This window comes from Tiliqua scincoides, chromosome 10, assembly GCF_035046505.1.
Source record: "Tiliqua scincoides isolate rTilSci1 chromosome 10, rTilSci1.hap2, whole genome shotgun sequence".
NCBI lineage: Eukaryota > Metazoa > Chordata > Lepidosauria > Squamata > Scincidae > Tiliqua > Tiliqua scincoides.
In genome coordinates this window covers 9,510,284-9,522,670 of record NC_089830.1, presented here as the reverse complement: position 1 = coordinate 9,522,670, position 12,387 = coordinate 9,510,284, and the positions used below count along the sequence as shown (strand labels likewise).

The 12,387-nt window shown below is 46.1% G+C and overlaps 1 protein-coding gene and 1 pseudogene across 5 annotated transcripts in view; one reads left to right on the top strand and one right to left on the bottom strand.

The window, feature by feature from the left end:
• Positions 1 to 12,387, bottom strand: part of SYTL1 (synaptotagmin like 1) — a 42,114-nt gene that overhangs the window by 1,990 nt on the left and 27,737 nt on the right. For all 5 annotated transcript variants that reach the window (XM_066638985.1, XM_066638984.1, XM_066638988.1 and 2 more), the window contains exons 8-14: positions 11,809 to 11,937; positions 10,696 to 10,862; positions 9,400 to 9,502; positions 8,224 to 8,385; positions 7,370 to 7,448; positions 6,770 to 6,869; positions 3,448 to 3,653 (exon numbers count right to left, since the gene is read on the bottom strand). In XM_066638985.1, the coding sequence (XP_066495082.1) occupies positions 3,448 to 3,653; positions 6,770 to 6,869; positions 7,370 to 7,448; positions 8,224 to 8,385; positions 9,400 to 9,502; positions 10,696 to 10,862; positions 11,809 to 11,937 (946 nt within the window). The remainder of the gene's footprint in view (positions 1 to 3,447; positions 3,654 to 6,769; positions 6,870 to 7,369; positions 7,449 to 8,223; positions 8,386 to 9,399; positions 9,503 to 10,695; positions 10,863 to 11,808; positions 11,938 to 12,387) is intronic.
• On the top strand, positions 5,311 to 5,429 carry LOC136661879 (5S ribosomal RNA; annotated as a pseudogene).

Below are 12,387 nucleotides of genomic sequence, written 5' to 3'. Positions count from 1 at the left end.
CATTAGATGGAAAAAGACCAGCTTTGTGTGCAGTTGTCGTACTGGATTTTGGTTTTTAAAATGCTGTTAAGCTCACTAGCTTTAAATTAAAATGCTCAGAAGGAATAAATTAGCTGGGTGGAGAGGTCAAAATACAAGAAATAAGAGGAGAAAAACCACATGAAGCTAACAGCGAGCTGCCAACATTCCCCCTTCTCTGCTCTAGGCCGTGCACATAGGGTGTGCATGTGTGTGCAATATTGTGATTTTAATTAAAAGCTGCTTTTTGGAGCCAATCTTGTCTGGAAAGTAGAGTGTAAATATAATGATCATATTATATAGGCCTATACACATTTTGCCATCTTGAAAGTTGGACCTATTCTTGGTATGTTTGAATCCAATCCCCTCTTGCCTGGATGCCTCTAAGAAGGGATTGGACAAATTTCTGGAGGAAAAGTTACAAATCATAGTAGGTATGTGCAAGCTCTTGGTTTTAGAGGCAGACTGCCTCCGATTGCCAGATGCAGGGGGGGGGGCACCGGGACGTAGGTTGTGTCTGTTGTCTTGTGTGCTCCCTGGGACATTTGATGGGCCACTGTGAGATACAGGAAGCTGGACTACATGGACCTTTGGCCTGATCCAGCAGGGCTTATGTTCTTATGAGCTTGCTTTTCTCATTAGTTGTTCATCATAGTTCTCCTTAGCAGCTACATAAACTGCTTTGTGAACTCTTTGTTGAAAAGCGGTATATAAATACTGTTAATAATAATAATACTTTCCCTAGGGGGTGCACAGGGAAGAGCAGGGAAAGTTAGCCACTAGAGACAAGCAGGGAGTGGCTCTACAAACATGCTCAACAGCCTAGCTTACATGTGGGTGCTTGTCACAAGAATGTAACATGAAGGCAGACTCTTGGAAAGGAATGCGAACAAGTCTCGTTAGAAGTGGGAGAAGATACAGACTGCAGCTGGCTACACAGCAGAGCCATCCCTCTTCTACTGTGCTGTGGACATGGAACTCTTCATTTTCTGGAGAGATCTGGTATTTATTTTCCTAATGGGTTTCTCGCTCTCCTGATGACAGAGGTGCATGTGAAAACCAAGTCTGAAACAGCTACCCCAAGGCATGCTTTTAAAAGACTTAACATTATTAGTTTAGAGTTCATCAACAACATGCAATTACCACACCATTCTATTTAATGATTTCCACACAGAACCCCCTAAGACTAATTGCAGCAATAATTGGGAATGTTGGGGGCAGGGACGATGATAACAACTGCAACCCTCCCTGCAAAGTGCACAAAAACTAACTCAATTGTAAATATTATGAAGGCACCTGAAGAGCTAACCTGGCTCTCCCCTTCTGGCCCCTAGCCATGTTCTCTTCTAGCCCTGCAACACACATTTGGCACAGAGGAGCTTATTTACTTTGTAAGTGAAGCCACTTCCAAGGAAAAGAGCTCCTCCCCTCCAGATGTTTATGCAGTTCAGTTTCTCAGAAGAGGGCAGGGAAGACTTTTTTCCCTTCACCTAAAATAAAAATGAGGCTTCTTTGCCCAGAACTACAGCTTGGGGGTGTGGGGAGGAGATAGAAAGAAAAGGAGTTTATTTTTAATGAGATGAAGACTGGAGGCAGGAAAAACAACACAACACTCCCCCTTGACTTGACTTTCATTTACTCCATGTTTCAGGAAGTAAGTTCAACATAAGGGAACTTCTCCTATCCCACACCTTGCAGAATAATATCCAGCACCTTGATCCTATGCATGTTTATTTGCAGAAGTCCTTCTAAATGTAATGGAACTTAATCCCAAGCAAGCATAGATAGGATTGCAGCCAAAATTTCACATGTGTGCATACAGACACACATATCTTGCTCAGGACAAAACAAATGAACAAGCTAATGTGCTTTGAAATGAACAAGCCAATGTGCATCACTTCTTCTAAAGCAAGGTGCCCAATCCCCGGCCCGGGGGCCACTTGCGGCCCCCAGGGGCATCCAATCTGGCCCTCCCAGTCTCCAGTGAGCCTCTGGCCCTCCGGAGACTTGCTAGAGCCCATGCTGGCCCAATGCAACTGCTCTCAGCATGAGGACGACTGTTCAACCTCTCACCTGAGCTGTGGGATGAGGGCTCCCTCCACTACTTGCTGTTTCCTGTCTGTGATGCAGCAGTGGCAGCGAAGGAAAGGCTAGCCTTGCTTTGTGCAAAGCCGTTTATAGGCCTTGAATTATTGCAAGACCTTTATTCATTCATCTAAGTTCCATCTCTAATAAATTCATTTATGTAAATTTATTCAAATTTTAAATGTAAATTAATTATTCCCCCCCCCCGGCCCCTGACACAGTGTCAGAGAGATGATGTGGTCCTCCTGCCAAAATGTTTGGACACCCCTGTTCTAAAGCACTGGTTCCCAACCCTAAGAAGTGGTCCTCGAAATCTCAGGAAAAGAAGAGTGCCTTTGATTACTTTCAGTGTGCTCCCACATGGATCACCAGAAAGGGCAGAGAATGAACTTCCCACAGCCAGCCAGCAACAAAAGCAGCAATCCACAAATCTTCACTATAAATAATACATATCCTGTAATTATTACAAATTTAGTTGTATTTTTTGTGTGAAGGGTGATGGTTGCATGCAGGGGTACAGGGGATAACTTGCACCTGGGCCCATGGTCAAAAAGAGGGCCCAGGAGCCAAAGGAGGGCCCCCAGAAATTTCCTGGGATCTTATGTTTTTCAATCTCACCCAGACTTGCTGCCCACATGGGATGCTGTGTGTAAGGCAGCTGTAGCTGTCATATGTGCTGGGCCAAGGAATAATGCATACCTGACACTCCTGAACACTGTCAAATCTGGGAGAAACTGGCGTGCTACAGTAGCTCTTTGGCTGGTGGAGCTGCTTACTATGAAGGAGTGTTTCAAAGACAGCTGTGGAACTACAGCTGCTGCAGAGGTATGTTTTGGTACACCCAGGACACTTTCCATTCTAGTGAGAGCCTAAATGTGAGCCTTTCTGCAATGATTTTCTCTATTTAAAAAATCTTAGAGACTTAAGAGTATATTTGGTTTTCTGTATTACTTTATCTAGCTGCTGATATTGTGTAGGCAGGTAGTCCTGGGCTCCACATAGGGAAGCAAGGTGGACCTGGACTCCAAATAGTTTTCCTGCTATTGCCACCCTCCCCCTGCCTTGTTTTGTCCACTCTCCACCCCTGTTCTGCCCACGTCTCCTCTCCCCCTTTGGGAAAGGACCCAAAAGAAACATTGTATGCCCTGTTAAAATCCCTCTTAGAGGCCTTGGATTGCATGTGGTCCACACCAATTCCAATTTTTGTCTCAGTGGTCCTCGGGCTCCTAAAGGTTGGGAACCACAGTTCTAAAGGCAGGGACTGCCATGCCAATCCCTCTCAGAGAGTTGGGGAATGCCTTCCCCAGTCTAGACTCACTCCCCTCCAGGCCCTTGATATCTCACCTCTACCAAGGCTCAGCCTTATGCCCCCAAGCTGCTGCTTAGAGAACTTGTCGTGGTCCCAGACGGTGAACTCAGCACATGCTTCAGCCAAATCTGAGACCTGGAAGCCATCATAGACCATGGTGTGATTGAACGTGGGGCTGAGGCTCTTCTTTGCAATGCGGGTCTTCTGACGGCTTGATTTGCTGTCATCGGGGAGAATGTAGCTGGAAGGAAGAGTGGGACAAAGGCTCTGGATGAAGCAGCTGGATGTTTCTGAGATGAACCAGAGGGGTCATCTCACCCCTGTGTGTGCTCACATCCAGTCCATGAGTTAACACATTCCTGACCTCAAAACCCCTCTGCTTCATGTTACATGTAAATTTTAGGAAGCTTGTACAGAGTAAACCAAGTCCTTTGAAGGGAAGTCTGTTCAGTCAGGTGGAACCTCCCTTTTGGTCTCAGCTGAACCCAGGAGTAATTATCAAAGAAATGTTTGTGCAAATAGCATTAAACAGGACCTGGTCTGCACATGCAGAAGGATGAATGGGAGAAAGGTGTTGGAACGAACTGTGGGTGGTACAGACTAGTTTTGAATGCCCCTATGCATACAGCCCCCCCCCCCCGCTCGAACAAACTCCTTCAAATAGAAAACTAACACATTGGGGAGGAAAGCAAATCTATCCCAGATCTTTGCTTGCTATGCTGGCTTTCTGTTTGCAAGGAGGTATGCCTGCACCCACAGTAAAAGGAAAAGCTGTTCTCTATAAAGTGGTTCCCTTGTAACGGGGGCAAGTGTACAAAAAAGTTTTGTAATAGAAGTTTTTGAATTTTTCTTAATGGAGCAGGCATGTTAACCTGCCATTTTTTTTGTATTTTGTGTGTGCAATTTTTTTGTACCTTGCAGAATGTACTGCACTAAGTCCTCCCGGCCAAGGGATCATGAAACTGAGGGATTCTACCACCTTAAGATGGATTTTACTGAAGGGCGGGCAGGTTCACATGCCCTCTAACCACTAGGTCACCAGTTTGGCTGCTATTGACTTAGTGCACCATGTGAAATTACTCCCTAGATTTACTTATATAAAGACTACCACCTTGTCCATTTCACTTCTGCATGCATCAATTAGTGCTGGAGGTTGAATGGGAATATTTGTTGGAATGTATATACTTAAACATGGAAGACTAGTCATTACTGGCATTTTTCATCCCAGAAGCCCTGGGTGCAAACTGAGATCCTGTCTGGCACTTAGACTCATGCTGATTAGTCTCACTAATTCAAAGCGGTCTGGAGAACTCCAAAGCCTAAGGTTCTGTGTTTTGATCTTAATAAAGGTTATTACAGGAGTGTGTTTTAAGATTGTGATTGCAAGACAAAGGCACATGGCAGAGCCACTAAGGACAAAATGTCCAGTAGGGGAAAAAAAAAAAAAAAAGCATTGGTTGGAATGTATGTAGTTTCCCTCTATTCCCTGGTCAGATGGAAGCACAACTGAGTGTTGTACAGCAGTTAAAGCTGCTGCAAGAACAGACATTGGGAGACCAAGGCCTGAACATCTGGGGAGGGAAGGGGGTTGGATGACATTACTCCAAATGGCTACAAATGGGGGATTTCAGGAGGCTGGAGCTGGTGTTGATCAAGACCAGCCAGACGAGAGCTGGCTAGCAGGGGCAGCGGTAGGGGCAATAAATGCATCCTGCAAGCCGTGACTTATCCACCCTGCAGCCTCTACGCAGGGTGGAGACCAACACATGGGAAGCATTCCATGAGAACAGGCCATTCACTGGCATAAAACCAGCAGAAGGCACAAGCCGAGAAGTGGGGACTAAGGATCAATTTTCCCAGCCTCCATCCCTTAGCAAGAGACATATAATTTCCTCCTGGAACACATCAGTGTTACCCTGCACATGCCTGATCTCATCTGATCTCGGAAGCTAAGCAGGGTCAGGCCTGGTTAGCACTTGGGTGGGAGACCGCTTGGGAATACCAGGTGCTGTAGGCTTATACCATAGACTTTCGAGACTGAAGGTTGCCAACCACCAAAGAAAATTTTTTTGAAATTCTCGTATGGGGTGCTCACAGTCGGCCCATCCATGAGGCCACCTGACATGGGGTTGCTGCAGCAGCAGATTGTGAGAGATCAAAGGGGACAGCAAATTCCTCCAACCTGCCACCAATGCAAGCCACAATGCTCTGCCTTCCAAGAAGCATGCGAGCAGCGGATCATTCCCCTTCTTACCATGCTCCTCATGCACGGTTATTAAATCTCAAGATGGCATCTGATGGTGTACGTGCTTAAGAGGCCCTTCCCATATTGCAGATACAGAAAGCAGCCCAGTGTGAGGTCAAGTGGAGAAAACAGATGTTATTTCCTTCTGGACACACCTTATCAGTGTCTGAATGAAGACAGCCATGAGACTACACACTGTCCCTAGACATCAATTCCTAGCAGTCATTTGGAACAGTCACACACCTGGCATATCTGGACCACCAAATGCCAAAAAAGCATCACCAATTTTTCAAAATGGTTATCTGGGCATGTTTCCTGCTGCCTCTTGGAATCACTCTTGGTTGTTAATCCTTGTCAGAATGTTGGTTTAGAGAGCCAACTGAAATATTAAGTAGGCTTTATGGTACAGTCCTCAGATTTGAACCACTTCAGCTATGCATGGGTGCATGGCAATGGAAACTGCACCCCCAATTCTTGTTCAAAGACAGCACATTAGTGAAACATCCTCTAGTCCAGGGGTGCCCAAACCCCAGCCCTGGGGCCACTTGCGGCCCTCAAGGACTCCCAATGCGGCCCTTAGGGAGATCCCAGTCTCCAATGAGCCTCTGGCCCTCCGGAAACTTGCAGGAACCCACACTGGCCCAACACAACTGCTCTCAGCATGAGGGCAACTGTTTGACCTCTGGCATTATCTGTGGGATGAGGGCTCCCTCCACTGCTTGCTGTTTCACATCTGTGATGCAGCAGCGGCAGCAAAGAAAAGGCCAGCCTTGCTTTGTTCAAGGCCTTTTATAGGCCTTGAGCTATTGCAAGACCTTCATTCATTCATATAAGTTCCACCTCTAGTATATTAATTTATGTAAATTTATTCAAATTTTAAATGTAAATTAATTCTTTTTTCCCCTGGCCCCCGACACTGTCAGAGAGATGATGTGGCCCTCCTGCCAAAAACTTGGACTCCCCTGCTCTGCACCAAATGCATTCCAAACATGCAATTCCTTCACACACATATCATGTGTTCCCCTCCCTCAGCATCTGAATCATTGTCCCTCCCTATCTATTCTGACAACTTGGGCTCCCCTGCAACAGAGTTAAATGAGACTGGCATTTACCATTGAACACAGGAGTCTGCCGTACCGCCCCGGTGTGGAATGAGGTTTTGTGCATCCTTCACCCAGATGTGGAGCTCACCGGTGGGTGGAAGCCCTTCCCCTGCAAATAAAACTGTGTTTAATGATGACAAACTTGGAGGCCAGTTCCCCAGGTCATCGATAGCTCATCCCACTAATGGCCAGATCCAGCTACTTCAAACATGCAAACCAATTCCTTATACCAATTACATGTTTAAAATGTACATTACAAATAATTAGATCAACAGCACTGTATTTAAGACTTTTTGCTGTTCACCATTGACTTGCACTACTTGACTTGACTTGCACCATTGACTTGCACTACTCTCCCAGAACCCAGGGACAATAGCGCGATCCAGGACCCTACACAACCAACATTAGGATAGAAGGAAATTGGGATGCCCCCAGCCCTGAAAAGCACAGGGGTTGGTGGGGGGGGGGGGTTAGCTGATTGCCAGAGCTGGGGCCATTAAGGGCCTCTAGGCCAAACTGATCAGCATCTTTGAGAGGTTTTGTAGGAAGCATCAAAATCCCATCTGCTTTTAAACCCAGGCGATGTGATGGAAGGAAGGAAGGACCCACCTTCTGAACCAGCCGGGATGAACTTCAGGGCTAGATTGAGATAGCCGCGGCAGGACAGAGCATCCGGAGCGACTGAAGTCTGCAATGGGGAGGGAAAAGAAAGGGGTCAACAAGAAGAAGATGCAGCCAAAGGAGGGTGGGACAGCAGGGATAAGAAAATATCCAAACACTTTTCATCTCACGACACACTGACCATCTTGACACTGAGGCCAAAACTCAAGTTCTTCTCTCTTGGAAGTGGTCTGTCTACAAATCTTGTTGCCACAGATGTATTAACGCCATGCCAATTCTTTTGTAGCCTTCTATGTTGGCAGTGGCCAGGCCAAGGGCACCCCACTGGGGACCAGGTTTGGCCCAAAGGGGTCCTGTTGCTGACACTATGCAACAATATTGATTTTTCACATTTTTATATCACCCTTCCTCAGGGTGGTATACATAGTTCCTCCCCGTCTTTTGTCCTCACAATAACCCTGTGAGTTTCATTGGGCTGAGAGTGACTGGCCCAGCCTAACCTACCTCATAGGGTTGTTGTGAGGACAAAAGGAACTATGAACATCACCCTAAGAGGCATGCAACTCCAGTGCTGTTGCACATATTGTATACCTCATCTCATCAAATATATACACATCTACACACACACACCCGGGCCTCCACTTTTCACAACACATCATGAAGGCTAGAAAGCATTAAGCCATTTCTGCCCAACATTGCATATCTGCCCAACAGGAATCAAATGTGTACACCTGTGGGCTGGGCAGTAATGGGTTAAACAGGGAGAAGACAAAAGAGAGAAAGAAGGCAAAAAAGAAACCAGAAAAAGAAAGAGAGTAGGTTTAAACACAGAGGATATTCACCCTAGGCTGGAGGTTGAACCATTGCGGACTTGTATTGCTCCAGTCCCAAGTGTTCAGTGCAATCTCCACCTCTCCCATGAAGAGGTTTCGGCTCAGAGAGTCGTGGTGCCAGACAGAAAGGTTCAGGATCCGGCCCAGGAGGTCAGCCTTCTCAATCTTGTACTGCAGACATAGATTGGGAGATGGGCAGAGTGAAGATGGTGGAGGGGGGGGTAAGAACTTGCCAGAAACAAGTGATTTGTGCCAGGATGCACACAGATGGATCCCGATGAGCAATGGCCCTGCAGAATGTTTCACTCTTATCACCACGTTGCAGAAAGCATCCCTTGCCACCCCTTCAGTTTTCAGATCCATCCATCAGGAATCTTTGCATTGCCAAAAACCATTTGCCAAAAATAAAACTCAAAATAAACATGGGGCTTCTTGCTCAAAAAATCCCGCTTTTCATTCTAATCCTATAGGTTCTCAATAAGTAACTAACAATGTGTATGTACACGTAATTTGAAGTTCAGTTCACCAAATCCAACCAATTAAGAGGAGGAGATCATATTCGGCAGGAGGTCTGGTCTAGAGGGTAGAGCCTCCATTTGCCTGAAGATTAACATCCACAAGGTCGCCAGTTCGAGGCCACCGACACCGTGCGACCTTGAAGCAGCTGGCAAGCTGCAGCTGAGCTGTTCCATCTGCTCGGAGCATGGGAGGATGGAGGCCAGAATGTGAAGCCAGATCGGAGTGTAACACCTTGAATGTAGTGGTTCTTGAAAGAAAGAACCTTCTTTCAATTTGTAAAAATCCCTGCGTGGATTTAATAAGCCTGCCTATGTAAACCGCCTTGAATAAAGTCTTGAATAAAGACCAAAAAAGGCGGTATATAAATACTGTATATTATTATATTATATTTTAGCCCAATCATTTCCTAAAGGCCCTTAAATCAGACCTCAGATTAAAGTAAGCACGTTACACATTGTAGATAAATAGATCAGTTCATCCACACTGGGCGTAAGGAACACCAGGACATATGCAATTCTTTGCTTGAGTATAACCTCCCAGTTGAATACAAGTCCCTTCCACTTGCACATTGCCTCTTGCATGCAAGACACAAGATTTGCGCCAGCCAAATAACTTGCCAGTAAGGATATTGCACTGCAGCTCTTTCTCCCACTCCCTCTTCTTTACCTTAAGGGTCTCGTTGAAGATGGGGTCAAGGCTCTTCTTCTTGACAGCAGTTTTCCTTTTGCTGTGATTGGATTTGTCAGGAAGGAGGTAGGTTTTGACATACCTGAAAGCAAGAGAGAAGGGACACAAAGGCAATACGGACCATGTCTCTGTTGCTTCTGCTGAGCTAAAAGCTCTGCAGCTTGTAAGCTCTGTGGGGCAGAGACTTTTCTTTTGTGCTCAGTAAAGTGCCACGCACAGAGATGGTGCTATATAAATAATAAAAAGTGACAAAGAGGAGACAACCCAAGAATAAAGCATGAAAACCATATTTAAGATTAGTATTAAAGTGGCTTTTATACTAGTGTCCCTATCATGGCACTGCCTCCCTGGTGCCTTTCAGCATCAAGCTCCTAGTTCTCACATTTAGAGTTCTCTCTCTCCCAACTATATTGCCTCTTCCCTTACCCCCACTTTCATGGTTCCACACAAGCTCATCTGTTCGGGGCTGCTAGGTTCACCTTGCCTACACTCACTTCTTTGCCTTTTTACATTGGGCTTAGATGATCTACTCAATATTAACCCCCAAACCACCTCCCTTTAATCCAAATATCTATATTTGGGTTCTTCCTCATGTGCAGGACATAGGACTCCAAGCTAAACCCTGGGCCCACCACCACAATATTTCTTGCTATAGGGCTGGCATTGAAAAACTTCTGCCCAATTCCTGATCTATAAAGGCAGCTCCTGGCTTTATCCTACATCCTCACACAGTGGGATGTAGTTGTGGTTGACTACACAGGCTAACACTCATTTTGTTGTTTTAAAAGTTAGACAGTTGTTTTAAAAGTTAGACTTGGGTATATTTGGGGTGCTGAATCCAAAAATGGTTTTGCCTGATGGTCTCTAGTTTGGGGGGAATGGTATCTTATATGTCGATTCAAGCAGCTTCCTCATAAGGAAGCTGATGCCATGGTTTCCTCACGAGGAAACTGCTTGAATGTGCATATAAGGCAGCCATGCTGTTCCCCCAAACAATAGCAAATCGGGCAAAATGGATGCTATTTTTTGATTTAGGAACCCCAAAAATATCCTAAATTTGTTCAAACATACTTGGCAAGTTAAAAAAATTTTTTGTAGACCTGTGCGATTGGCTGTCAGAAGTCTCTCAAAAGTCCTTGGACTCCAAGGCTTGGAGGAACTTCTGTCTGAAGAGTAATAAAGCCACAACACTTGTGCTATTTGGACAGACACGTGGAAGGGAACAGAAGCCGACAGGCGACCGGGAAGAGGTTGGGGCCCCAACCCCAAACTCACGGGTCCGACCGCTGCTTCTTGGCCTCTGCAAGGTCTCGGCACTGAATGACTTGAATGCGCAATTCCTTCTTCCGGGAGTCAAAATACAGAGAGAACTGGACAGAGCCTCGGACTTCCACGTTCCCGATATCGTTGTCGCTAAAGACACTCATCATACTGCCACTCATCTGCAGGAGAGCAAAAAGGACAGGCATCAAAAAAGGAAGCGGCAGGATCTAAAACACGGAGGAAGGATGCTGGAAAGGAAAGAATAAAGTTTGTGGCAAATCCAAGATTTTCCCGTTCTCTCTGCAAGGATTATCTCAAGCAAACAGGGAACAAAATTCCCACAAGCATCTAATACAAAGTCATGTTCTTTACAGCATTTGTTTTCTTTGCATTCACTAAAATGGGCAGCCTTGATGTGAACATGTGGGGAGGAGGGATGCCAGTCTTAACGCTCGGAATGGGAGATCTGAACTGCGCAGTTGATTCAAGACAGTGGGTGGGAAGAGGGGCCAGTCACAATTTTTAGCTGGGCTGAATAGGTTTGAGAAATGAATATTTATTGATTGGATGACTATCCTGCGGCAAATTTTAGAATCAAAGCAACATTTGTTTCCATTTCTGTGCACAGTTTCTTTTCTCTCACCTGGTCTTCCTCCTTTTTTGCCTTTGCAAATAAAGAGTTTGGTTCCTCAGCTCCAGTTTTGAGTTCAAAACCACTCTCTCAATCTAGGAATTTAGGATATCTTAGAGCAGAGTTTCTCCAAGTGTGCTCCTAGGAGCCCTTCAGGGGCTTCAGGAGTGGCCACCATCAGCCCCTCGTCTGGTTTGCTCAGCCATCCCTCCAGCCTCCCTGTTTGTGGCTCTCTTGTTCCAGTTCTTTGCTGGTATTCAGCATCTGGACTTTATCACTCTACACATGTGCCAGTGCTCTAGGCCTCCCCAAGACTCTGCAAAGGGCAAAAGGGTTGAGAACTGCAGCCCTAGAGGAACGAGAATGTGGAGAAGCAAAGTCTAAAAGGGAAGTGGAGCAAGGGACGGAATATCCATTGCTGCTCTGTTGTTTTGTTCATCATGTTCAAGGCTGCCCCATCGCGGAGCCAAACATAAACACATCCCAGCACATACCGTGGACGAACTGAGACTTGAGTATGAGGAACTGGTGTTCAGCAGTTCATTCCGGGGACTCCTCACATCATCCTTTGGGGGTGAAGAACCCGAAGCTTCTTCCTGGCCATTTTTGAGATCCCCATTACTCTACGAACAAACAGACCAGTCAAGGGGTTTGCTATACTGCAATCCCACGGATTTGAGTGCCGAAGAGGAGCAGCCATCAGAGTCACTGTTGCAGTGGCTGAGGCCAGAACTGCTGCTAGAGTTGAGGAGTCAGCAGCAGCCATTTCTGCCACGAGCACAAGGTGGGGGGTCAGAAGCAGGGGACAGTCAGTGAGGCAGGTGCAGCTTGCTTTGCATACCAGGGGCAGCACCCCTTGGGCAGGCCTGTACTTAGACAGCATCATCCTCACACCTGAGACCAGTTACTTAGACCAGCGTTTCCCAACATTTGTCCCCTGCTGTACCACTCTGCATTGTTCACCTACTGGAAGTAACTGCTGATGATGTCATTGGGAGGCCAGATACAACATGACAAGCACCCATAAAAGTCTCAGGGCAGATGGGAGGGCTTTTCTGAGTGTGTGAAAAGCA